Source organism: Heterocephalus glaber, unplaced genomic scaffold (genome assembly GCF_053883595.1).
Source record: "Heterocephalus glaber isolate CG9 unplaced genomic scaffold, H.glaber_assembly_v1.0 deba00001479, whole genome shotgun sequence".
NCBI classification, from domain to species: Eukaryota; Metazoa; Chordata; class Mammalia; order Rodentia; family Bathyergidae; genus Heterocephalus; species Heterocephalus glaber.
Window position 1 is genome coordinate 467,819 of NW_028258316.1, and position 24,469 is coordinate 492,287.

The following is a 24,469-nucleotide window of genomic DNA, read 5'->3' on the forward strand; positions in this document are numbered from 1 at the left end:
TATCAAGCACTCAAAAACCACTACCACTATAGTTATTACACCCCCTAGTGGCTACAGCCCTTCTAAATGAGTTCTAGCACAGCCTTATCAAGAGTGAGACTCAGACCTGAGATTCAGCTCAGTGGTGCTGCGCCTGCCTCGCAAGCTCAAAGTCCTGAGTTTGATCCCTGGTACCAAAAAATAATAATAATAATAATAATTTTAGGTGGGCATGGTGGCACATATCTATAATCCCAACACTCAGGGGGCTGAGGCAGCAGATCATCTCTAGTTTGCAGCCAGGCAGGGCTATATAGTTCAGTCAAAAGCCAGCCCAACCTAGATAGGAAGGCTATCTCAAAAAAAAAAAAAAAAAATCCCTAAACCAGGCACTCAGGTGCACACCTATAATCCCAGCACTCTGGTAGGCTAAAGCAGGAGGACTGTTGCATATTTGAGCCCAGCCTGGGCAACAAAAAAAATCTAAAGGGGTTGAAGGAGGGCTGGGGATGCAGCTCAGTGCAAAGGTCCTAAATTCAATCACCTCTACCACAAAGAAAAGAAATAAAGATGAAAGATAAGATTTGGACAAGAGCCACACACCATGGTACATCCCTGTAATTCCAGCTATGGGAGAATCACAAGCTCAAGGCACAAGCTCAAGGCTGTCCTGGGCAACTCGGTGAGGCCTCATCTCCAAAGAAAAAAAGAGAGATTAACTTAACTTCCTCAACAGACTTTGCTGCAGCCACAGGGGCAATTCTGCAGCTTTCTCTTGGTTACTTTTAACTGACTCCATCTCATTTCTTGTTCAGGGATACTTGTTCTATTACCCTATTAAATTCAGTGAAATCAAGGACCAATTTCAAAAGTTTGTCTTACAAACATCTAAAACAGCACTTCATCAGAGCCAGGAATGGTGGCGCACACCTGTAGCTCCAGCACTCAGGAGGCTGAGGCAGGAGGATCACTCTGAGTTCGAGGCCAGCCTGGGGTACATAGTGAGTTCAGGGCCAGCCTGAACTACAAAGGGAGATCCTGCCTCAAAAAACAACAAAAAAATAGTATTTCATCAATAAATGGTGCTCAATAAATGCTTATCAGCCCCTTGGAAACAGTGTTATATTTTTTCAGTATGAGGAGTGGAACCCAGGCACCCTACCACTGAGCACCATCCCCAGCCATCTTTATCATATGAGAAAAGGTCTTGCTAAATTGCCCAGGCAGGTGTGATCAGTAATCACCAACCCAATAAAAGCGGAATAAAGGGTTGGGAGTATGGCTCTGTGGCAGAGCACTTGCGTAGCACATGTGACATCCTGATTCATCCTGGCACTACCAAAACAAAACAAAAAGTGGATTTGAAAAAGATGCCCAAAAACTTCTTCAAAATAAAATACCAATTTACACTGATACACTGGGAAAGTGACCTATTACACATGAAGACACCATTTCAAAGGGAATGCTACCTTGGAAAAGCTAACGCTCTAGCTTTGTTTTTGCAAAATCTGAAGCTTTCAAAGAAATTATTTTTAATATATGAAAAGTAAGAGTTAAATAAAAGCCACGTGTGGTGGTTCATGTCTGGAATCTCTGCACTCTAAGATGCTGAAGGAGGATTCCAAATTCCAGCCCAATCTGAGCAATTTAGCAAGACCCTGTCTCAAAATAAAAAATAAAAAAGGGTTGGGATTGTAGCTCAGTATGAAGGCCCTGGGCTCAATTCCCAGTACCACAAAAGAAAAAAAAAAGTTAAATAACAAAACAGGGCTGAGGGTGTAGCTCAGTAGTAGAGCTAGGGGTTTTTGTGGGGAGGGGTGTTTTTGTTTGCTGGCTTTTGTTCTTTAAATTAGACCCTGGGGCCTCCCACATGCTAAGCAAGTATTCCACCACTGAGCTAACACTCCCATCCCCGGTTTTTGTTTTTCTTTTTTAAATAAAATTTAAAGATGGGCGTATGGTGTATGCCTGTAATCTCAGCACTGGGGAGGGTAAAGCAGGAGGATAGCCCTGAGTTCAAGGCCAGCATGGAATGCATAGTAAGACCCTGTCTCTGAAGAAAAAAAAAAATCTGATTTAAAAAATAAAATAACAGGGCCAGGGATTTAGCTCAGTGGTTCCACCGCCTGCCTCGAAAGCACAAGGTCCTGAGTTCGATCCCTGATACCAAAAAAATAAAAATAAAATAAAATAAAATTTAAAAATAAGTGAGCATGTGCGCATGCGCAAGGACCCGAGTTCGATCCCCGGTACCAAAAAAAAATTAAAAATAAAAAATAAGTGACAATGATGGCACATACCTATAATTCCAGCACTTGGGAGACTGAGGCAGAAGGATCACAAGTTCAAGGCCAGACTAGGCTACACAGTGAGAACTTGTTTCAAAAAATAAAATAGCCAGGACCAGGGATTTAGCTCAGTGGTTCCACCACCTGCCTCGCAAGTGCAAGGCAAGATTGATCCCTGGTACCACAAAATAAAATAAAATAAAATAGCCAAGCATGGTGGTGTGTTTGTACTCCCAGGACTCAGGATCTGAGGCAGGAGGATCACTGCAAGTTCAAGGCCAGCCTGAGCTAAAACCATTAAATAAAATAAAAACAAAAAAGTTAAGGAAATTCTCATTTCTGGAATTGATGATTTTTGTATATTTGCCAAAGGCCGAATTAACAGCTCTCATAGCCATTCCCCACGTGGTTAGGTCACTGAGCAACTTGAACTGAATCAAACTACACTGACCCTAGGGTAAAAGCTTCTATCAGAAATGGTGATCTGGGGCCAGGGTAATTTAGCTCAGCGGTTCCATGCCTGCCTTGCAATCACAAGGACCCGAGTTCAATCCCCAGTATCAAAAAAAGAAATGGTGATCTGTTTCAAAGGGAATGCCACCTCTGAAGAGTCAGACTGATTCTAGCATTAACATAACATTCCTAAAGGAAAGAACCCAAAATATGGTTCTCATAAACTAAATGATTTTCAAAGTCAAACGCAATATGAAGGTAAGCAATTAGAAGGCAGAGGCAGAAAGCCAGGGCACTAGCCCCTACTCGACACTGACCAAGGACCTTAAACATAAAAAGCTACCTATAGTTGTCCTGTGGGTGACAGGGTGGAGACACAAGCATTACTCCTACTGTCCTGTTAGGACTGAGCCTTCCCAGCACAGACCACACAGTAAACCCCAGATAACTGGACCTGTCCACTGTGCAAGTGGGAACTACTTCTCAAGTTCGAGAACAGATGCTTCTGATCCTCCCCCTTCTTTTACCAAAAATCAACCAAAGAAAAGAAGGACAGGAAAGAGAAAAACTCCATCAAGGAAACATCTGAAAACTCAACACAGGGCTGGGGAGGCACCCCAGTGGTAGAGTGCTGTTATGGCTTGTGTGTACATGTCCCCCAACCCTCAGGCAATCATAGGTGGGGCTTTTTCAGAGGTGGCCAGATCTAGAGCATGTGACACTGGAATTGATTGCTGATGCAGTGCTGGGATCAAGGGCACTAGGATTAAGGCTGTGAGTGCTACCTGCCCTAAGTAGCCTGAATAAGATATAAGGGACAGAAAGAGCTGTGGTTGTCTCTTATTTAACTTTGCTACCTTCTGCAAGGCATGAACTACTTCTCGTTCACAATGCCTGTGGAGCCAACCGGATTATGGACTGAAACCTCTACAAACTGGGAGCTAAATAAACCTTTCTCCCTTCAACTCTGGGAGTCAGGCATTTTGTATCAGCAACAAGAGAAAAGTAACTAAGACAAGTGCTTACCTAGTGTATACCCAAGACCCTGAGTTCACTCCCCAAAACTAAAAAAAAGAGAAAAGGGAAAAAAGCTAACAAATCACAAATAGGAAATAGAAGAAAACTAAATCATTCCACAGAATAAAGAAAAAGGAGGGGGCAGGGACAATGCTGACAAACAGGCTGACTGACCCCACTGAAAGGCTAAGAAAACATGGGTGATGCCTGGAGCCTGCAAGGGGAGTGGGTGTAAAAACCCACAAAAGAATAGTCTGGCAAGACTCCTCTTCTGTAGCCACAGGAGACTAGAGGCTCAGCCCTGTAAAACACCAGAAATGCACCGCACTCAGGAATAGCAGGCACAGAGAAAGCCAGGAGCTTCTCCACAAAAGATAAAAGCCTGGGAAAGGGCTACCTCCTGAACCAGGGGAAAGACCCTCTTCTCCCTCCCCCAGAACATCCGCTTGCACAAATGGCTCCCAACTGACAATGGTTCAACTCAGAATTTTTCAACTTTATGAGGGTGCAAAGCCAAGCGTATTCAACAGGAACCATATTTTGAATTTTGATCTCCTGGGCTAGAACATGCAGTTCCATCTCTCTTGAGAGGCTGGGCAGTGGCAGTGAGCCCATAAAATCACAGGGGTAAGGCCAGGAATTTAGCTGAGTGGCGTGGCGCCTGCCTCTCAAGCACAAGGTTCTAAGTTCGATCCCTGTACCAAAAAAAAAAAAAAAAAAAAAAAAAAATCACAGGGGTAAACTTACAGCCCACAATACTGTATTTCTGAGTTACAGTGTTCAGTAGATTAGGAGTACTAAATGCATTTAAAACTTAAGTTATTCTCAATCTGCAACACCATTACAAGTTGAGGAGCATCTGTACCAATAAGGCAAGAGACTGATGAATCATTCTCTAAGGAAACTAAACCACCCCAGAGAACAGACCAAAGGACAGGAACATTTGCTGGAGAACAAACCTAAAACAGCACCCAACCACTGCCCCACAGTGAAAGCTACAAGTAAACACACCCTCAAACCCTCAGCTTTTCAGGTTCAGTATTTTATTCTTACAGGCAACTACACGGCCAAAGATCATCAGACACTAGAAGATTTCTATTATGAAAAAGATCAAAACAGCCAGTCATGGTGGCAGACACCTGCAATCCCAGATACTCAGGAAGCTGAGACATGAAGATTGCACGTTTAGGGCCAGCCAGGGCAATTTGGCAAGCCTTTATCTTTAAATAAAATCAAAAGAGCTGGGGATTTACCTCAGTGGTAGACTTCTTGCATAGCATACATGAGGCCCTAGGTTCAATCCCCAGTGCTGCAATAAAAACAAAAACAACAAGAAAAAAGTAAAGCAACAAAAGGGAATGCAAAGAAGGAAACAAAACAATGAAGAATACAAAATAAATTTTAAAATAACTTCATAACTAATAACTTTAATTTTTAATTTTAGCTGTAATTAAAACATATTATATACATAAAATAAGAACACAATGTACTAAAAAAAGGCCAAAGCATAGGAATGAATATGAAAATATAACAGCAAAAGTTTAAAGTTCAGGGCCAGGGATTTAGCTCAGTGGTTTCGCCGCCTGCTGCGCAAGCACAAGGACCTGAGTTTGATCCCCGGTACCAAAAAAAAAAAAAGCTTCCAAAAAGTAGAAAAAGAAGACTAAAACATGACAGGGATAAAAAAAAATTCAAGAGCTGGACATGGTGGTGCATGCCTGTAATCCCAGCTCACAGGAGGCTGGGGCAGGAGGATTACTGTGAGTTGGAAGCCAGCCTGGGCTACACACTGACTTCAAGAGCAGCCTGAACTACACAGTGAGACCCTATCTCAAAAAAAAAAAAAGGTTAAATCAAAAGAATATATGGTGGCACATGCCTGTAATCCCAGCATTCTGGAAGACTGAGACAGAAGATCACAAGTTCCAGTCCAACCCAGGCAATTTAGCAAGACCATGCCTCAAAATAAAAATGGGCTGGGTATATAGCTCAGCTCGAAGGCCCTGAGCTCCATCCCCCATACCAAAAAAAAAAGGGGGGGGGGGGCAACTAATACAGAAGTGAAACTGGAAAAGAAAAGAATAAAGAATACAGCCGGGGATAATGAAAGACATCAAGCTCCAGATTTCATATTTAGAACCCTACATGACAAAGGAAAAGGGCTAGCACTAAGCATATCAGGAACACTAGGGAAATCAAGGATACACCAATCCTAAAAGTTTGGTGGAGGAATAACAGGAAGGATTAAGAATTAAACTGGACTTCTCAATACCAGCAATGAAAAATACTGGGGCCAAGACTTTTAAATGACTTCCAATGAGCTAGGAACAGAGCTCAGTAGTGGAGAGCTTGCCTAATATGCTAGACACCCTGGGTTCAATCCCCAGCATTGGGGGAAAAATCATTCAAAATTACTTCCAACCAAGCCAGGTGGGGTGTCGCACACCTGTGATCCCAGCACTTGTGAGGCTGAGGCAGGAGGATTGCTGCAAGTTTGAGGCCAGCCTGGGCTACATAGTGGGTTCAAGGCCAGCCCAAACTACATACAAGACTATTTAAAAACAAAAATTACTTCCAAAGAGGAATTCCACCCCTACTCAAACTTACTCTTCAAGTATAGCGGTAGAACAAACACATTTTCAGACATCCAAGCCCCCAAAGCTTGCCTCCCACAGCTCCGCTCTTGGAAAGCTACTGGAGAACATTCCACCATGAGGGAGGACAGATAGACAGACAGCACCTGAGTTGGAGGAATGGCAGGGAGAATCCTAGGAAAATGCTATGCACCCAGCTAAGGGAACAAAAGCCCTGGGTTCAATCCTCAGTACCAGAAAAAAAAACTCATCTATTCTCTGCGGAAGTGCATTGGTAATCCCTAAAATAGGTAAATAAAGACAACACAAACATTTATTTGAAGTAAACATGTGAGTTCCAAATCCCTTCAGTCGCTCTACAAAGACAGGAGGAAAGAGCATTTTTTTTTTCCTCGAGGCAGGTGCCGGAACCACTGAGCTAAATCCCAGGCCCGGAAAGAGCTTTTTAAAATGTCTTTTAGCACTAACTGACTTTTTAAAATTGTGAATGCCTATATATTATTTTTTAAATCAAGTAAGATTAAAGGAAGAGATACATAGTAGCCACCTAGCCACCTGATAGATAAGCACAGAATTTGCCTGGAAAGCCACACCTGCTGACCTTTATGCACCTCTTTGGCCTCTGATCCGAAGCGAACGTGGACATCTATTTAAGCACCACGAAAGGAGCCTTCACTTTCTGACCTACAAAATAGAGGATGGAAAGATGTATTCCACTACCTTAGTTGCTCTTTTTAGTGTGAAAATGTGTTGACTATCTGCAGCTCAAAAAAAGAAAGAATATGCAGTTACATAAGTTTCAAGGGTCAGCTTGGCTAATCAATTTGGCAATTGGTGAACCCTCACCCAGTAACAATTTCCCAGACTCTCGCGACAGGGTTACCCACCTCCAGTGGGCCAGCATCCTTGGCACTGCAGAAGAGACTCTCCCTATCATGCAACTCTCTGACAAACACCTAGAATCAAAAATCTTAAAAGAGAGCCTTTATTTTTTTATTTATTTATATTTGGGGGGGGGTACCGGGGATCAAACTCGGGTCCTTGCGCTTGCACAGCAGGCGGCGAATCCACTGAGCTAAATCCCCGGCCCAAGAGAGCCTTTATTAACCTAAAATGAGGGCCGGGGATTTAGATCAGTGATTCCGGCTCCTGCCTCTCAACCACAAGGTCCCGAGTCCGATCCCCGGTACCAAAAAAAACACAAAAACCTAAAATGACCACCCCAGATACAAGATGGGTTTGGCAAGTATTGGTTCTTTAGCATACCAGCTGCATCTTTACCTCACTGTCCCTGTTTCCTCATCTGCAAATGAGGATATAACAGAAGCTACATAAGACTACTAGCAGGCTTTCATGAGTAAACTCACTCACCGTGGCATGGAGGGCCCAAATAAGGACTCAATAACACGGCTGTCACTGGCTGACACGCCTTCCATCAAGCCCACTAGCTGCCTGTGGAATCGGAGTCATCAGAGACCATTCACTGCTCCATTTATTAAACACTTAATATGTGCCATACACTGAATAAGTGCTAGGCCTACAACTCATCAGTCATTTAACTCCTACCAAGTCTTATTTTCTTCACCTGTTAAATAGGAAATAATAGTACCTGCTGCAGTAGTATTTGGAAGTACTGAGGTAACGCCTCTGAAGGCTCGCACAGTGCCTGGGACACAGCAGGTGCTCAATAAATTGTATCATTAATTCCTACACACCTCCATGTAAGCCTGGAAGTTACTTGGAATGCTCTAATGTACTTATCTGTCCCCAGGGCCAAACTTGGTCCTTGAACCTTGCTGGTACACAACACATACTTCTTGCATGCAATCTGAGGACTCTCACACAAACCCAGTTTACTTACACCAATACCCCCTAAAACGCAAGAATAATAAAGAAAAGCAATAGCCAGGCATTACCGGAGGTTACCATATCATTAAGCCTTATGCATCAGCTCCTCACAACACCTTCACTTTCTGAGGTCTAGAAGTCCCAGCAGCTACTTCTCCTGTGGCTAATTTCAGAGAAAAACTGCGGGGCGAGCAGTTTGCTCCACGCCGGCCGCTTCCTTCACCCAGAGAGCACGCTGCCTCTGCACCCGCGGCGCCCGCGCTCGTTCTCGCCGGAAAGCCCGGGTCCACCTTGCGGGTGCAACCAGGACAAACTATCCTGGCCACGAGCGAGGGGAAGGCCACCACCACGAACAAAAGAACGCCAACTCGCCGTCCCGGCCCGTGCGGCTGTGTCCGGGATAAACTTGCGCCCCCGCGCCCCCCGCGAGCGGCGAGCGGCTTTGTCCGCCGAGAGCGCGCCGGTCCGGCCAACTTTTCCATAAAGATGGTGCCACTCTCTCCGGGAGCAAAAGGTCACGACGCGGGCCGCCGGCGCGGGCCAGCCTTGCCTCCGCGGCGCCGAGTTGGCCGCCCCGACTTTCCCTTTGTCTCCGCCGCCCGACACGGTCCGGCCCGCCCGGCCGACTGGCCCCGCGGTGGGAGGGCAGCGGGTGGCGAGCCGCCGTCGCCGCCCGGGCCGCACGCACAAAGCGCGCCGGCGGAGCGCGGGCCGGACGCGGGGGCCTTGGCGCGGCCTGGCCTGTGGCGGCGGCGGCCTGCACGCGCAGCCCCGCCCGGCCCGCCGCCAGCCAGGCACCCGGGCCCCCGCCCCCGCGCCGCCACCACCCGCGCCTCCCGTCGCCCCCACACGGCCCCGCGGCCCAGCGCCTCACCTCGGCATCCGCGGCGGCCATGGCCCGGGCCCGCAGCGTGGCCCCGCCCCTCCCGCGCGCCATCGCCCCGCCCGCGCCTCGCGGCTCAGGGCCGGGGCGGGGCCCGCCGCCTGCATCTACGCCTGCGCGCACACCAGCGCTGCGCCTGCGTACCAGGGCCGGAACCCTATGGCGCCTGCGTACTGGAGTGGGGACGGGCGGCGCTTGCGCGCTGGAGTCCTCCCGTGGCGCTACTGCCCATCAAGCTGCAGGGCTCAGAACTGCCCAAAGAAGCCGCTCTGTGGGCTTGTGGTGGTGGCTGGAGGTGGTCTCCTATTCTTAGCAGTTTTGCCTTCCTTACCATTACCACAAATATTACATGGGAAATTCTAGAAATAAGTAATCCCTAGCTTTTCAGTTGCTCGCCCTTCTGAGTAGCAGACTAAGCCTTGCCGTCCTATCCGGCCGGCGCGACCGTCCTTTCCTCCAGCGTGGTCCCACCAGGCGCGCTGCCCGCCCGGGCCGCCACCAGCCGCTGAGGCGGTGCCGCGGAGCTTGGTTCCGTGGAACTTAGCTTGCCTGATGGTGGCCCCAAAGCGCGAGAGTGGTGATGCCAGGCGACTCGACTATGCCAAAGAGAAGCTGTAACGTGCTCTAAGTGAAAAGGTGAACGTTCTTGACTTAATAAGGAAAGGAAAAAGTATGCTGAGGTTGCTAACCTCTGGTAAGAACAAATCGTCAATCCATGAAATTGTGAAAGAAAAAAAAAGTGCTAGTTTTGCCCTCATACCTCACACTGCAAAAGTTAGGACCACAGTGCATGATGAGTGCTTCGTTAGGATGGAAAAAACATTGAATTTCTGAGTAGACAGAATAGAAAACGTGTTCAGAGTGATAATAACCTGTTGGGCCAGAAAGCACTGAGCCTACACCAAGATTTCCACCAGGGAGCCCCAGAAAGGAGGAGGGAAGGGTGGTGGCACAGACTCAGAAATAGGATTGGACTTGAAAACGAAACTCACGGCAGAGGCTGCCTCTGGCGGTGAAGAAGCTGAGGCTACATTTCTGTCAGTGTTGAAGGAGAAAGCCCTAAAGAACATGAGTTGTCTACAGAGAACGAGAAACTGTAGCAGAGCTAACTCTGGACATAACCAAAATTTGCTGATGCTTCCAACTGCACAGAAATTGAAGGACAAAATACACTACGCTCATAGTATCTGCTCAAGGACTGCAGCCTCTACAGCAGCACTTTGATAAGTTAAAGACACAACTTTCCAATTACAGTGTTCTTCCAAAAGGTTGGGCGGGGGGGATGCTATGGAGAATCCCAGCTGTCTAGAACGAATGCTCAGAGCATCCATCTAGCAACATCCCGATGGCTGTGGTCTGGGGTCACCCAAAGTCAAAGATTCTCCTGACATACAGACAGGTCGGTAGCAGCCTAGTGTGGTGTCCCAGTGCCTCTTCACTCCATCCCATCACAGGCGTTGTGTCACTTATCATATAGGGAGTACAGGACAGGAAGAATTTGAGAGACCACATTCATGTTTTTATTATAGTGTAGTGTTATAATGGTTATTAGATTTTGTTACTCTATTCTTGTGCCTAATTTAAACTTTATTATAACAAAACACATAATATGTACAGAGTTTGGTACTGTGTGTGGTTTCAGGCATCCCCTGGGGGGCTTAGGACATATGCCCTGGAGATGACAGTGCCTGCAGTAGCTGAGAATTCTTAATTGACATTCTGGTCATTTGGTCAGGATGGAGACCAAGGCTCCCACTCCTAACCTCTGAGCCATGCTCATTTTGACTTCTTTTGCTTTCACAGAAGGCACACACCCTGAATCATGTCCTATGGTGATGTCCTGATTGGGGGTTTCACTTATAGTGTAGTTGGAGGAGAGTCCCAGGATGGAGGGATGGTTCCCTGGTTAGGAGGAATGCCCCAGCTGGGAGAAGGGATCCCAGTTAGGGGCATGTCCCAATTTAAGGAGTGTTCTAGTCAGGGAAGGTACTCCTACACGAGAGGGTGCAAGGTGGAGTGGATCTTCTGCTGGGAGGTGATCCAGCTCGGGATGGTGTCCTGAATGGAGGGTGTTCGAACAGGGAGGAGTACCCCAGATGGGGCAGGGTGGCCTCTTGTTAGGAATGGGTGCTCTGCCAGGGGCAGTATCCCAGAGAAAGAGAAAGGTTGCCCAGAAGGAGGAAGGGGTATTGACTGGGGGGTCCTCTAGGTAGATGTGCTCTTCTTGGTTTTTCCAAGCTCCCTGCCAGGCACAGGCTTGCTGTGCACACAGGTCAAGGCCTTTACTGCAGCCCAAACATCCTTCACTGGACAGCATATCTGACACCACATAAACTGTCTCAGGCTACCTGCTCCCTACCACATCTGTCTCTTCGAAACTTGGGACTTGAGGAAAAACAAAGTGAAACTGAGGTTCTCATTGACAAGAACTAAGGAAGCCTTACAGGCCGGGGATTTAGCTCAGTGGTTCCACCACCTGCCTCCCAAGCACAAGGTCCCAAGTTCAATCCCCGGTACCAAAAAAATACCAAAACAAAACTCAGGAAGTCTTGAATCTTGAAAGCCAGTCTGGGCTCAGTCTTGAGGGGAGACAAACTGGAAAAATGACTCCACTAACTCTGGCATTGTTGGTACACACAGATCCAGAGAATAAAATACGCAGCCCTAAGTCTCATCCCAAGTTTCCTAAGACAACTGATGACAGGCACAGGAGTCCATCCCCACCCACCTTTCCATTTCTGCTTTTTTCTTTTTCTTTCTTTCTTTGAGACAAGGTCTTGCTATGTAGCCCAGACTGGGCTCGAAGCTGGTGACCCTCTTGCCTCAGCCTGAGTACCAGGAATATAGGTGTGCACACCACACCTGGCCATCTCTGCTTCATCTATCCCTTCCCAGAATCCTTTCTCTCAGGTGTCTACATAGCTGGCTTCCTTATCATCCTTGCCTCTTAAAATATTTCAGAAAAGCTTTCCCTCTTGGTTAAAAATGACACTGTTATGGTTTGTAGATAGATGTCGCTGCTAAAGCCTCATGGGCTCATAGGAGGGGCTTTTCAGAGATGGCTGGATCTAGGGTGTGATTAATTGGATTAGTCCACTATTGGTTTAGCATAGTTCTGGGTGTGGATAATGGGAAGACCCACCCTGGGCATGGGTGGTATTGATAGGCTTGTACACTGGATGGAGTAAAAGAGAAAGGGCTCACTGCTTCCTGCCTCCCATGCCATGAACTATTTCTCCTCTGTGATGCCACCCTGCCTTAGTGCCAACTGACTATGGACAGAAACCTCTACAAACTGTAAGCTAAACATTTCCTCCTTTAACTTGAGGGTATCAGGTATTTTGTCCCAGCAATGAGAAAAGTAACTAAGAAAAGCACCTCACACTTGCTTTACTTGGCTCTAACCCTGACTCTCCTACACCCTTACTTGGCACATACTTGACGTACTTGTCTTTCCACTGTTTTGTGTGGCTAGTACCTGGAACAATACATTGCATACAGGAAACAAACTAAATATTTGTTAAAGGAGTATGTGAAGTTAAAATGTGGGGAAAACCCTTTACCAGGCAAATATGACTATGAATGAGCATGTCAGAAGTAGCCTATGGGAAGCCCTTACATTCCCATTTTCCCATCAGCCAGACTTGCCTATCCTATAATAGTCACTGACCACCTACCCTGCGGCTGCATATGCTATGTATTTCACACCCTGAGAGACAGTCCCTGTGCATATCTACATTTTAAATTCTTTTATTTTTTATTTTTTTGGTACTAGGGATTGAACTCAGGACCTCACGCTTGCCAGGAAGGCACTGTGCCACTGAGCTACATCCCCAGCCCCTATCCACATTTGATAAGTAAGCTAAAGCAAGGGAGCTGACCACCAGCAAGGTTATATAGCTGGCCAGAGGTGAGATCCCAACCTCCAGGAGGTGGGCTGTCCCACCTCCAGCCTACTTTGTGCTTTTCTCCAATACTCATCTTCCATTTGTCCCATGTGTCACGTGTGTCTGCCTGGTGAGACATTGCCAACCAGAAGATGGAAGCCACAACTTGAGAATGACAGCTGTGTGGCCGACTCCTATCCGTTCTCCTCTACTTGTCAAGATCTGGTGGAGGAGAGCACTAGACTGTCCCCTGAGAGCCTGTGTGCCTGTTACACAGCCAAGGTATTGGAGTGAACACACCAAACACAATCACCCTGCACCCGATCCTGGCTTGGGCTCAGTCTGCCTTAGCTGCGTCCAGTGCGTTCCATCCCTCCCACCCGCAGGATGCAGGCAGGCGCAGGGTGCCCCCACCAAACCGCACGTGCTGCTCACAACCTTTGACAAACGAGCCATGCCAGCAGGACAGCAACCTGAGGCCCAAGGGTAGGATTCTACGGGGGACAGAGACCTGGCAAGCCCTCTCCCCACAGTTTCCTCGGGTGTGGCATGACGAGTGGTGACCAGCAAGCCAGCATGCGCCTCGAAACAGACAGGACAGAGAGCGCATCCAAGACTGTCAGTGCCAGAGAGGCAAGGCTGGAGACCAGGAAGGGGGAAGGGATGGGAGGGGCCTGGGTGGGACCAGGGAAAGGAAGAAAGGCGCGGGCAGGGCCAGGGCTCCACCCAGGAGGATGGAAAGTGTCTGAGGATGGGGAACGCCCATGTGGGCCTCTGCCCAGCTCCACAAATAAAGCGCTTTATTTACAGTCCCTCCAGTTTCCAAGCCCTTTCCGCCCTGCCCCAACCCAGGAGAGAAGAGGCTTGACTCCCGGGAGCCAGGAGAGGCTGGTCCTGGGCAGGCTCAGGTCCTGAGTGGCTGGGCCAGGCAGAGAGCAAAGGCACAAGGCCCCGGGTGTCTCGTCCCAGGGTAGAGGCCTGGCCCACTGGAGAAGGCAGCATGGGTCAGCTCTGGAGGGTCAGCTCCCAGGGGTCAGGCCGGCATCGGCACTGCCGCAGCTCTGCTCATAGGACGGCGGAGCCTCTGGAGGGACAAAGCAGGGTTGGTAAAGGTCTCGTAGCTCTCCCCCACCCCCCACCCCCGTCACTGACCTTCTGCACTCACCATAAGGGCAGCCCCACGAGCTATACTCCGGGGGGAGGATCAAGGTGCTGGTGGTGGGCAGAGGGCCCCCTGAACCCTCTGCAAAGTAGGGGACAGTAGCACCTATAGAGACGCACAAGGGGGGGTGCAGAGAGTTGGGGGTGGGGCTCCCATCCTGAGCACAGGGCTCCAGGGCGCCAGGTGCAGAACCCAAGCCAGCAGGCAGCAGCTGCTGCTGTGAGTGGCTCTTGGTGCAGAGGGAGACCAGGCCAGAGAAGGGCGGGCCACCAGCCACAGGCTCAGCCTCCTCCTGGGGCGGTGCAGAGGGCACCACTGGTGACGAGGTTCCCGGAAGAGGCCCTGGGCCTGGCTGGGGGCTTAGTGGGGCTCGGTTCACAGCAATATTGCCAACAAAGACTGGGAGGGTCACAGTGGCTTCGGGAACCTTCATGGAGACCTGCAGGTAGTAGTCAATGTGGATGAGGCTGCAGCCTGGCAGGGCTGACTGGGGCAAGGCAGGCACCAGAATCTGCTCTTGCCACTGAGCACGCCGCCAGGCCTTGACAGCAGCACCCTCCACCTCTGCGATGGTCCGCACATCATAGATCCAGCGCTTGGCCTTGTAAGATACTTTCTGGGGAAAGAGCAGCCTGTGAGCCAGGGCAGGCTGGCAACCCCCACCTGTGCAACGGGCTGGCCTAGGCAGCAGAGGAGGCTCTGACCTGCAGCAGACTGGCCACCACGGGGCTTGTGTCCTTGCCAGACTGGTTCTCGATGTCAGCCTGTAGCCGCAGTACCTGCCCCACCACATAGCCACGGAGATCAGTGCTGGCTGTGAGGACCACACTGCCCGTCTTCACCAGCTTGTAGGAGAACTTCTTAGTGGTGGAGGCCACGTTGGGTTGCTTGGGGGAGAGGGTCAGGGAGGGGTTTGGCAGGTGAGCACAAGCTGAATACCTGTGGCACTGCACGGGCCCACTCAGCCCTGCCCCAGGCACCAGCAGTTGGTTCAGTCACAGGCTGTTGCTTGCTCTTCCAGACCCTACCCTGGCTGCCTTGGCTCAGCTGAGGACAGGGTCCCAGGCCTGGCTCTCCCCACACGCCTGAAGGGTGGGGGCCACACAGAGACCACTGCTCCATCCTCACCTCAATGTCTGGGATGCTGTTCAGGTTCAGGGGGCTCAAGATGTAGAACACCAGGCTGCACTTGTGATCCTTGGAAAACCTCGGTGTGTCGATCGTGGCCCTCACCTGGTGCACAATCCTCCCAAACGGACCCTCAAAGGATGTGGGTGCTGTGGCTGAGCAGAGAGCAGAAATTGGCACCCAGCACCTCTGCCTGCTGGGCCCACTGTCCCAGAGCCACTGTCCCCACCAGCCATGCAGGGCAGCTCTCACCTGGAAGCAGGAACTGGAAGGGAAAGCTGTGCTCTCCTGTGGGTAGACTCCCTGCAGAGACAGGAGTGAGGTGGAGCAGGCCTCAGAGGCCCATGGGCCAGCCACAGCCCCAGGGTAGCAGTGGGCACAGCACCAACCAGCCTGTGCCTCACATGGCTGTTGGTCCCTGTCTCGCTCCAGCACCACAGCAGCACAGCCATAGCCTGGCCAAGAGCCACCGACAAGCCCTTGAAGGGAAAAGTGGCTTGGGAAGGGGACAGGTTCCACTGGGGCCAGAGCACATACAGATCCAGCACCACAAAAGAAGGGCCCCATTCAGCCACCCATGAGGCAGTGGCTGCAGGGAAGAGAAATCCACCAGGGCCACTAGCACAGGAAGCCAAGAGGCAGCTGTGGAGAGGGGGGAACAGACAGGCCCCACTGTGGGCGAGGGCTGCTCCGGGGGTCACTACTTGGGGTGTGGGGTTGGGTTCCACACTTACCCTTGTCAGCCAGCGACAAGGTGCTGTTGAAGTAGCTCTCCTCCACCACCCATGCCACATCGTTGGCCTTGTTAGAGACACCACAGGATCCTGTGCAGGTCACCCGGATGGCTGTAAGGAGCAGGCAGGTGTGAGATCCAGCCAGCCCGGGCCCTTTCCTGCCCCTAGCACAGTTCAGCAGGGCTGGCAGCACCCAGGGAACAAGGAACCCCACCTGTACAGGGCCTGAGAAGCAAAGAGCCTGCAACCTTCTCAAGGACACCTCACAGGCATACTGGTTTGGGGAGTTCCCAGGGAACCAGCTGGGAAGGCACTTGGCAGGCACAGAGTTTCATCTGTCCCGTAACCCACAGGGACCCCAGAACTGCCATCCAAATAGGTAATTGTGGCCCCAGCCAGGCCTCTGAAAACCCAGGCCCCAGGAAATGCTTGGGGTGCCCCACCTTCCAGCTGCAAGTCAGCTAAGTGGGAGGTGCCCCTGAGGGCCTAGGAAGCTAACTGCCAGCTCTCAGCTGCAGGAATGTGGTCAGACCTGCCTGAGCAGGTCGCTGACTGACACCCAGGAAGGCAGCCCTGACTTCCTGGGCCCACTGCCCAGAGGCTGACTTTCTGCACCATGGGAGTGCCCCGACCACTGGAGGCAGAACTGAGTTCCTCAGTCCCCAGAGCACACTATGGTTGTGCAGCCATGGAAAATGACCAGGCACAACTGAAGCAGGTCACAAAGGAGGACCAATCCCACAGAATGCCACCACAGCAGGAGACCCAAGCAGGTATCAGCTGGGAGCTAGGAATGGGCACACTGCAGCGCTACCCTCCTCCCTGGTCCTCTCCCAGACCTGAACAGAGTTGTGTGAGGGGAAAGGTGACAAAGCCACCTGGCAGGAGGAACAGTAGTGGCCCTGCTGGCCACCTGCAGAGCCTCAGCCTTCCTCTCAGGAACCCTTGGCTCATCCTCAGCCCCAAGTGGTTCCACCCACCCACCCCATTGATGGTTGCCAGACCCCTGTAGCCTTCCAGAGGGCGTCCTTCCTTCCCACACCATTGTGCTGTTCTTTGCCCCCTGCCTCAGCCCTGACTTGGAACCCTGCTCCTTCTGCCAGGCCCTCTCAGGCCAGAGAGTCCACTGTTCCTGCCAGGCTCAGAGAAGGACAGGCCGAGGATGTCCTTAAAGACTCAGGCACAGAAAAGACTGCCTCATGGAGAGGCCACATCCGCCCAATCCTGTAGCCCTTAGGATGCGGGCACTCACCAAGAATGCTGGAAGAGGTGTGTAGGTCCCCGTTCAGGCCTGGGTGCTGGTCAATGGCCACTGACCAGGTGCCCCAGTTCACTGCACTAAACTGAAGCACCTTGCCCTCCACTAGCCCAGTGTCTCTCAAAAGCAGAGTGCCTGAGGGCCGGGGATGTAGCTTAGTGGTGCTGCCACCTGCCTCACAAGTGCAAGGTCTTGAGTTCAATCCCCAGTACAAAAAAAAAAAAAATACTCCTCTGCCTCACATCACAGCAAGTGGCAGGTCAGGCTGGGAGAACCCCCATGGAGCCGGTTTTCACTGGTCAAGGCTGTTAACAGCAGCCAGGTTTCTGCTTTCCCAGATCCCCAGACAAGGCAGATCACAGCTTACAGTTCTGCCCAGGAAAAGTGAGGGGCATCCATGGGCACAGTGGAGGGATCTCTTTGCTGCTGGAGACAACACATGGGGGTGGCAATTCCCCCTTCTCTCCCAGTGGCCAGCACAAGCTGCAGGACTGGGCACCCTGGTGGCCATCACCTGGTTGAGCTGCTCTTTGGCAGTGACCCTGCTGAGGAGCACGGCTACACCACAGCATGTGCTCTGTAGCATGGCCATGGGACAGGCCTCCACCCTCAGGGCCAAGAGGAGGCTACAGAACCTCATATACCACACAGTGCTTCCAGATACATGGTGTTCAGTGGCCTAACAAAGGCAAGCACCAAGCTGACAGGTATCAGCTGCTGGTGGCTGGGGCTGCTCTGCTTCTCTTAGGAAATTACCACAGAGCAGAATTCCCTGGGCACTTCTGAAACTCTCTTCTCACAGTGCTCTCTGACCTGTCCAGCAGCCCTCTCTCCTGGACCTGCCACTGACCTGAAGACTCCACACACTCCTCTTCTGGTTCCAAAGCCTAGCTTTTGCCCCACCACCCCACAGTGTGCTGTTTTACTTCTGGACTGCATCATGACAATAACAAGAGTGGTCCTTCCCAGGAAATGACAGAGTGGAAGGGAGCCATCTGTGAGAAGTGGGGAGAACCACATTTGCTCCATGATCAGAGCTCAGGGAGTCATAGCAGAGTGTGGGGCCGCCCCATCCAGCCCTGCCCAGGCTCCAGAAAACTGAGCCTTCCTTCCACATCAGCTCTCAGGCAGCAGTGTTCCCATGGCTGGGTGTTGACTGTAATTGTCACTCATGGAACAGACGCTTAGAGAGCAAAACTGGGAACCCCAAGGCAGCCTGCGTCCTTCTGGGGTGTGAGGGGCCTCCCTGTTGCACCTACTGGGCCTAGCAGGAGCTCAGCATCTTTTGAATGGTCTTTCCTTCCCCATCCCACACAGGGCTAGAGGAAGCCCAGAGCAGCCCCTGCACACATGTGCCCACCTGGTGGGACGTGTACAGCTGGGGCTCCCGCAGCCTCAAGGCCAGCTGTCTAGTCACCCATTCTCTACCTGTCACATGGAGGCTAGGGGCTGGCCCACACTGTAATGCTCTGCTCACCCCAAGCCAAGCCAGGGAGGGAAGGAGAGAATAGACAATCCTGGAAGCGATCTCCACATAGGGCCTCTGTCCTGTCCCCCATGTGCCAGGCCTACATGCACGTGACCTGTATCACACTCCCTTGAGCAAAGATGGAGCCCTCTCCTTGCCTTCATACCTCATCTTGCCCAAAAGAGCTGTCCTGTTGCTGCTATGCCAAGCTCCAAGTGGGGATACAGGAGAGAAGGCCCAAAAAGGACAGAGCTGACAGAAGCATCTACAACCCAGCTTCCTCGTAGACCCCAGCAGACTGGATGAGGGTGGGGGGCCAGAAAGCGTCACAGCACCAGGGTGACTGAGAGGAGTGTTGGGAGCCATTCTACATAATTTTGGGGAAAAAAAATCATTTCACAATCAAATTATGATTAGGGGTGTCTGAGGTCTCAATAGTCCTATGAAGCTGTGACACTCAAGGGCAGGATTATATCAGCTGAAGACATCCTGGTTGAAAACTCAGTAGTAATACAAAGAGAGAAAGCTTTCAGCTGGGGAGGGACAAATTCCTTATCAGCTTAACTCATCCCACCTACATTTTGCTTATCTCACCATCCTACTCAATTTAAACTCATCAGGATAAGATCCTCCATCATCGTAGGATTACCGCTGCCCTCCCAGAATCTGATACTTCCTCCGATTATAAGATCCTTGTCAATTTAAAATTATTGCTGCCCTCTGAGTCATCAGACAGTCCCTATAAACCCAATAGCAGCAAGCTCAGGGTCCCTTAGTCTTTGCTGCCCAGAGCAGCACTGATCAGGCCCAAAACCCAGCTTCTTCTCCAAGTCTCATTTCTCCTCTTTATTCTTATCAGCTTTGTATTGTAGTGGCTCACAGGAGATCAGGACCCACTGTAGGGGTTCTGGTAACACCCCCTTTCCCATTCCCTATAGAGGAGGAGAAAGGTATGGCCTCTGTCTTCAGCACCAGAGGTGCAGGCTGTCAATAACACGAGCCGGGGGTCAGGTCCAGAAGGGAGTGGGCAGCTGTGGTTTGGACCAAGCAGCAAGATGGCTCTCACAGGAGGCCAAGGCAGAGATGTACCCTGCAGGGAGGCCACATCAGCCTCCCACTCAGAGCCAGGGGCCACCACGCTGCTCACCGCCCCCCCCCCCCAGGGCTCAGTCATCAAGTTCTACCCGGGGTTCTGTCCAAGAAAGCACCCATACCCAATGCGCAGAGGAGGTCCACACCTGCAGAGGGCCCTATCGGTGGCTACTGTAACAACCTGATCCTCAGTCCCAGAGTCCCAGAGGTCTGCATCAGCAGTGGCTCAGGCTCAGGGCCCTGGAGATTTGCCTGTGCCCAGCCAGGTCAGCTGCTCCGGCAGCAAGAGCCAGCCTTGGGCAGCATGCAGGTAGGTGCCCTGCAGACCCACTAGAGACCCGCAGCCCTGGGCCAGGTCTGTCTCTGACTGGGAGGTGGGTGCCCAGCAGCCTGGGGACCCGGTGTGGGCTGGCTTTCCGGTGAGGGCCCAGCAGGTGAGGGCGTAGCGGGCCCTGGATACCTGGGTGGGAGGGTCAGAAGCCTATGGTGTCCACGGCTGGGATGGCCTCGGCAAGGTGGACGGGCGCTAGGCCCCGGCCCGGGACCCGACCGCCCAAGGCGGAAAAGACAGGAAGGAACAGATGCGGAAGGACTGGGCCACCGGGCCTGCCCCGGCCGCCGTTGGCCTCCTACCCCGGCGGGGCTGCGATATTAGAGGCCCGAGCGTGCGCGCGCTCCCGTAGCCCGGGGACCCTGAGGACCTCACCTCCGGAGCCCACCCCGCCGCCCTCCCCGAAGTGCCCTGCGCCTACCTCGGAAGGGCAGCGGAGCCGCCAGGCGCACGCGCACGGCCCCGGCCAGCGGCTCCCCTGGGCAGTAGACGACGCGCCCTTGGCACAGGCTGATCTCGAAAAGCTGCACCCGCCCCATTCCGCGGCCCCCCGCGCCGCGAACAGACTCCCGGGCCGGGCCACAGTTCGGAGGACCGGCCCCGCCCCGCGAACGCGGCCCCGCCCCTCCCCGCCCCAGTACAGGGCCGGCCCCGCCCCAAACCCAGGGCACGCCCTCTATGAAGGACGCGGCCCCTCCCACAGCCAAGCGGGCCCCACCCCCAACCCAAAACCCGTTCCTCGCTAACCCGCCAGGCCCTGCCGCCTCAGCCGCCCGGCCCCAGAACTCGCCCCGGCCTCAGGACCCGCCCCTCGACACCCCCCCCCCCGCCTAGGGCCCGCCCCTCGACACCACCCCCCACCCCCCACCCCCCGCCTAGGGCCCGCCCCTCGACACCACCCCCCACCCCCCACCCCCGGCCTAGGACCCGCCCCTCGGCCACCCCCGGCTCCGGACTCGCCCTGCCGCCGCGAGCGCCGCACAGTGTCTGGCCCGGCTCTGCAAACCGAGGCTCGAGCGCTCTGTTGAGCCAGCGCAGCTCAGCCACCCGAGGCCCAGCTCCCCCGCACCCCGCGTCCCCCGCTCCACGGACCTTCAGGAAAAGACGTCTCCAGGGGCCGACGGATGCGCGTAGGCCAGGGAGACCCGGAGTCAGCATCAGGGCCCGCGGATGACTCAAAGAGAAACTTGTGCTGATTTTTTTTTCTGGTACTGAGCCCCTGCCTCTTTTTTGAGGGGGACAGTCCTACTAAATTGTCTAGACTCAAACTAGAGATCTTCCTGCCTCAGCCTGCCAAAGTGTTGGGATTACAGGCGTGCGCCACTATGCCAGGCTGCGTGTGTTCGACCCTTTTCTTCTTCACTTTCAGTACATAGTGAATAAATTATCCGAGACGTTGGGCGATTGTCCCAAATGTGAGCTAGTGTGAAAGTTCTGAGAACATTTGAAGCTAGGCCAGCGCTGATGCTTAGTAACTTCGGCTCATTGAATGCATTCTCCACTAGGACATTTTCTGCTGTCTTTTTTTTTTGTACCTGGGATCGAACTTGGAACATTGCGCTTGCCAGACAGGGGAACCACTGAACTAAGTCCCTGGGCCTCTACTGTCTCTTTTAAAATTTTATGTATTAATCAATTTATTTTTGTAGTGCTGGGAGTTCTCATCCCCAGTTCTTTTTATTTTTTTATTTTGAGACAGAGTCTCAGTCGCTAAACTGCCCAGGCTGGGCTTCCGCTTATGATTCCTCCTGCTTCAGCCTCCCAATGTGCTGGGATTACAGGCATGCACCACCAGGCCCAGCTCCACTGTCGCTCTTTGATTGCTCAGGATGTGGATGTGGCCCAGATGTAAATCAAGACACATCGCTATCCAGAGCACAAGTGTAGGCCAGGTGGGAAGCCTTGGGGTACCTGCTGACCAGCTCACTCTTGAAGGCCATGGAGGGTCGGCTCGAAAAACAGCTGGCAATGGGGAGGGGAAGAATGTCAGTCATTTGGGGTGGGAGCCCGGACACCCATAGGCCAGGCCTTCCAGTGTGGGTCTGGGGAAGCCGAAGGCTCAGGATCTGATAACTGGTTTGCAGATTGGAGTTGAAGCCAGGGCAGATGGCATCAGAGTTCGGGACACCACCCGGAAACCTCCTTGGGCTCTCCAGGACAAAGGCCCGGAGAGGGAGGAGCCCAGGGGTGCTGAGTGTGTCCTGGGTGAGGAGGCCCTCCTCGAGGCCCCTTGGATCTCGTGTTTCAGTGGGAAGGTGCACGGAGCTGGAGGGGCCGTGGGAAGGAGAAGGGTGGCTGGCACCCAGGTGCCAGGTTGGCAGAAGTCAAGGGCACAGTGTCTCAGGAAGGAGGGGCAGGCGCTATGCTGGCTATTGCTGAGGTGGAACAGAGACAGAGCCGGGCAGCCTTTAGCCAGGTCTTCAGGGCCTCTGCTTTGGCCCCATCCCCACCTACACTCTCCTACTTCGGCCTGTACCAGCACCAAAGATGCCGCATCTTTGGCCTCTTCTGCAAACATCCTGCTCTGCTTCTTGCCAGCCCAGCTTGACAGAGCCCTGCAACATGGACGTTTTCTCACCCAGCCCCTTCCCCTGGGCCTTGACACAGGCTGGGACCTGTGGTTCCTCAGTGCCACTGGTGCTGCACTGCAGCCTAACAGCTGCCTGCTGCAGATGCTTTCTACATTCCTGGGACATTGCCCCACCACCTTCCCCGCCTTTGCCAGACCTTGGACAGTCCTCAGTTCCCGGGGGTTTCAGCTGCTGGCTCCCTGTCATTTTCTGCAGCTCCACTCCTGTGGACCTTCTTAGTGACTGAGGATCCACAGAAGTGACCTTCAATCTCCTGGCCCTTCCCTGGGCTTTGCTCAAGCTAAGTTTGGGGAGGTGAGAGGTTCTTAAGAGTAGGGGTGCCCATCAGGCCGCAGGCCACAGGGGAAGTTCCATCAGGAACGGGAAGGTCAGCCCAGGGCCTCCGAAAGCCTCGGGGGGACTTGTGCAAGCAGAGGACTGGCTTGTTTGAACAGCCTTGGCACGGCCTGGCCTATGGTACCTGGTGGCTGAAGGCAGGAGAGAGATGGCCTGGAGTAAGAGTCAGCTCACATAGGTGGGTGGGGCTGCAGGTTCAGCAAGGGCTGGTTTGTACATGAAAATCATGGTCACAGGTGAGCTGATTGCGCTCTCTAGGAATCAGTGAGCCAGGAAAAGGGCGGTCTCTCCAGAGTCAGCACAGCTCTGGGATCTCACAGCATCATGAAATACAGGAAATTGAAAGCACGATTGGTAGAGCCTCCTTCCTCTGGCCCGCAGGAGCACCCTCCTGCACCTGCCGGTTGGCCTTCAAGAACGTCTCCCAATGACTCCTCTCGTCCCTGTACATCGAACTGCTCCTCCAGCAGAAGTAGGCTCCGTCCCTTCCTGTGGAATCCTGCTGGCCCTGGGACTTGCTTCACCTGACAGAATTGCCATGAGGGAGACGCCATGGTAGTTGCAGGCCTAGCCCAGTCCCAGGAGCCCTGTGCTGCCATGAAAAAATATCTCATTACCCTGGAGAGAGAAGGAGAGAGAGACAGAAAGAGGAAAGGAAAGAGAGAGAGAATGCCGGCACATGGAGCACAGCGGTCCTGGATTTCCCCCCTCATTGTGCCCCCAGGTGGCTGCAGCTGTCTGAGTAATCCTGGCTGTTTCACCCACCTGTTGTCATCTCACAAACACCCAATTTATCATCTATCCTGAAAGCTAGGTAGATGAGGCTAGAAGGCTCCTCTGCACTGGGGTCTGGTCTGTCGCATTCGTACCTCTGCCCCCTGGGCTGGGGCTGGTCAGGCCTCTCTCCCACGGGCCTGTCCACAGAGGTGTGGGTTTGCACAGCACACTGGTCACAGGATAGTGGTACTGATTATCTGGTGGCTGATCCCTGAGAGAGAGGAATCCTAAGGTTGAGCTCAGGAAGAAGTTCAGGAACTTAGCACATGCCTGTTATCCCAGCACTCTAGGTAGCTAAGGAAGGAGGATCCCAAGTTTTAGTTTAGCCTAAAAACTCACTAAGAGAGGGCCAGGCATTTACTCAGTGTTCCACTACCTGCCTCACAAGCACAAGGTCCCTACTTCCATCCCTAGTACCAAAGGAAAAAAAAAAAAGAAGACCTCACTAAGAGAAACTTTGTCTCAAACATAAGAAAATAAAATAAAATAAAATAGGCTGAAGATGTAGTGGAGTGAGAAGGCCACAGGTTCAATCACCAGTACCCCCCAAAAAAAGGAAAAAGAGCTGGGTGTGGTGGTGCACACCTGTAATCCCAGCACTCGGGAGACAGAGGCAGGAGGATCTCCATGGGTTTGAGGCCAA

At 52.3% G+C, this 24,469-nt stretch overlaps 2 protein-coding genes across 24 annotated transcripts in view; both read right to left on the reverse strand.

Moving 5' to 3' along the window:
* Positions 1–9,161, reverse strand: part of Ehmt1 (euchromatic histone lysine methyltransferase 1) — a 192,149-nt gene extending 182,988 nt beyond the window's left edge. For 3 of the 22 annotated variants that reach the window (XM_087182590.1, XM_087182606.1, XM_087182585.1), the window contains exon 1: positions 9,054–9,161. In XM_087182590.1, the coding sequence (XP_087038716.1) occupies positions 9,054–9,116 (63 nt within the window). In that variant the 5' untranslated portion in view covers positions 9,117–9,161. Of the gene's footprint in view, positions 1–4,990; positions 5,047–6,924; positions 7,016–8,247; positions 8,804–9,053 lie in introns of those variants that run through there. The other 19 variants (XM_087182594.1, XM_087182591.1, XM_087182600.1 and 16 more) reach the window with 17 other exon arrangements.
* Positions 9,162–10,559: 1,398 nt separating this feature from the next.
* On the reverse strand, positions 10,560–20,747 carry Arrdc1 (arrestin domain containing 1). 2 transcript variants are annotated; one of them, XM_013073912.3, is made up of 7 exons: positions 20,544–20,747; positions 15,974–16,084; positions 15,492–15,542; positions 15,240–15,394; positions 14,816–14,890; positions 14,115–14,727; positions 10,560–14,033 (listed from the first exon to the last, which is right to left on the reverse strand). In XM_013073912.3, exons 1-7 carry the CDS (start codon positions 20,659–20,661, stop codon positions 13,969–13,971), a joined length of 1,188 nt encoding a protein of 395 aa, XP_012929366.1. In that variant the 5' UTR covers positions 20,662–20,747; the 3' UTR covers positions 10,560–13,968. The 2 variants fall into 2 exon arrangements, with proteins under 2 accessions (XP_012929366.1, XP_004848766.1); XM_004848709.4 differs by having other exon boundaries at positions 14,816–14,998; positions 20,544–20,738.
* Positions 20,748–24,469: the final 3,722 nt, after the last annotated feature.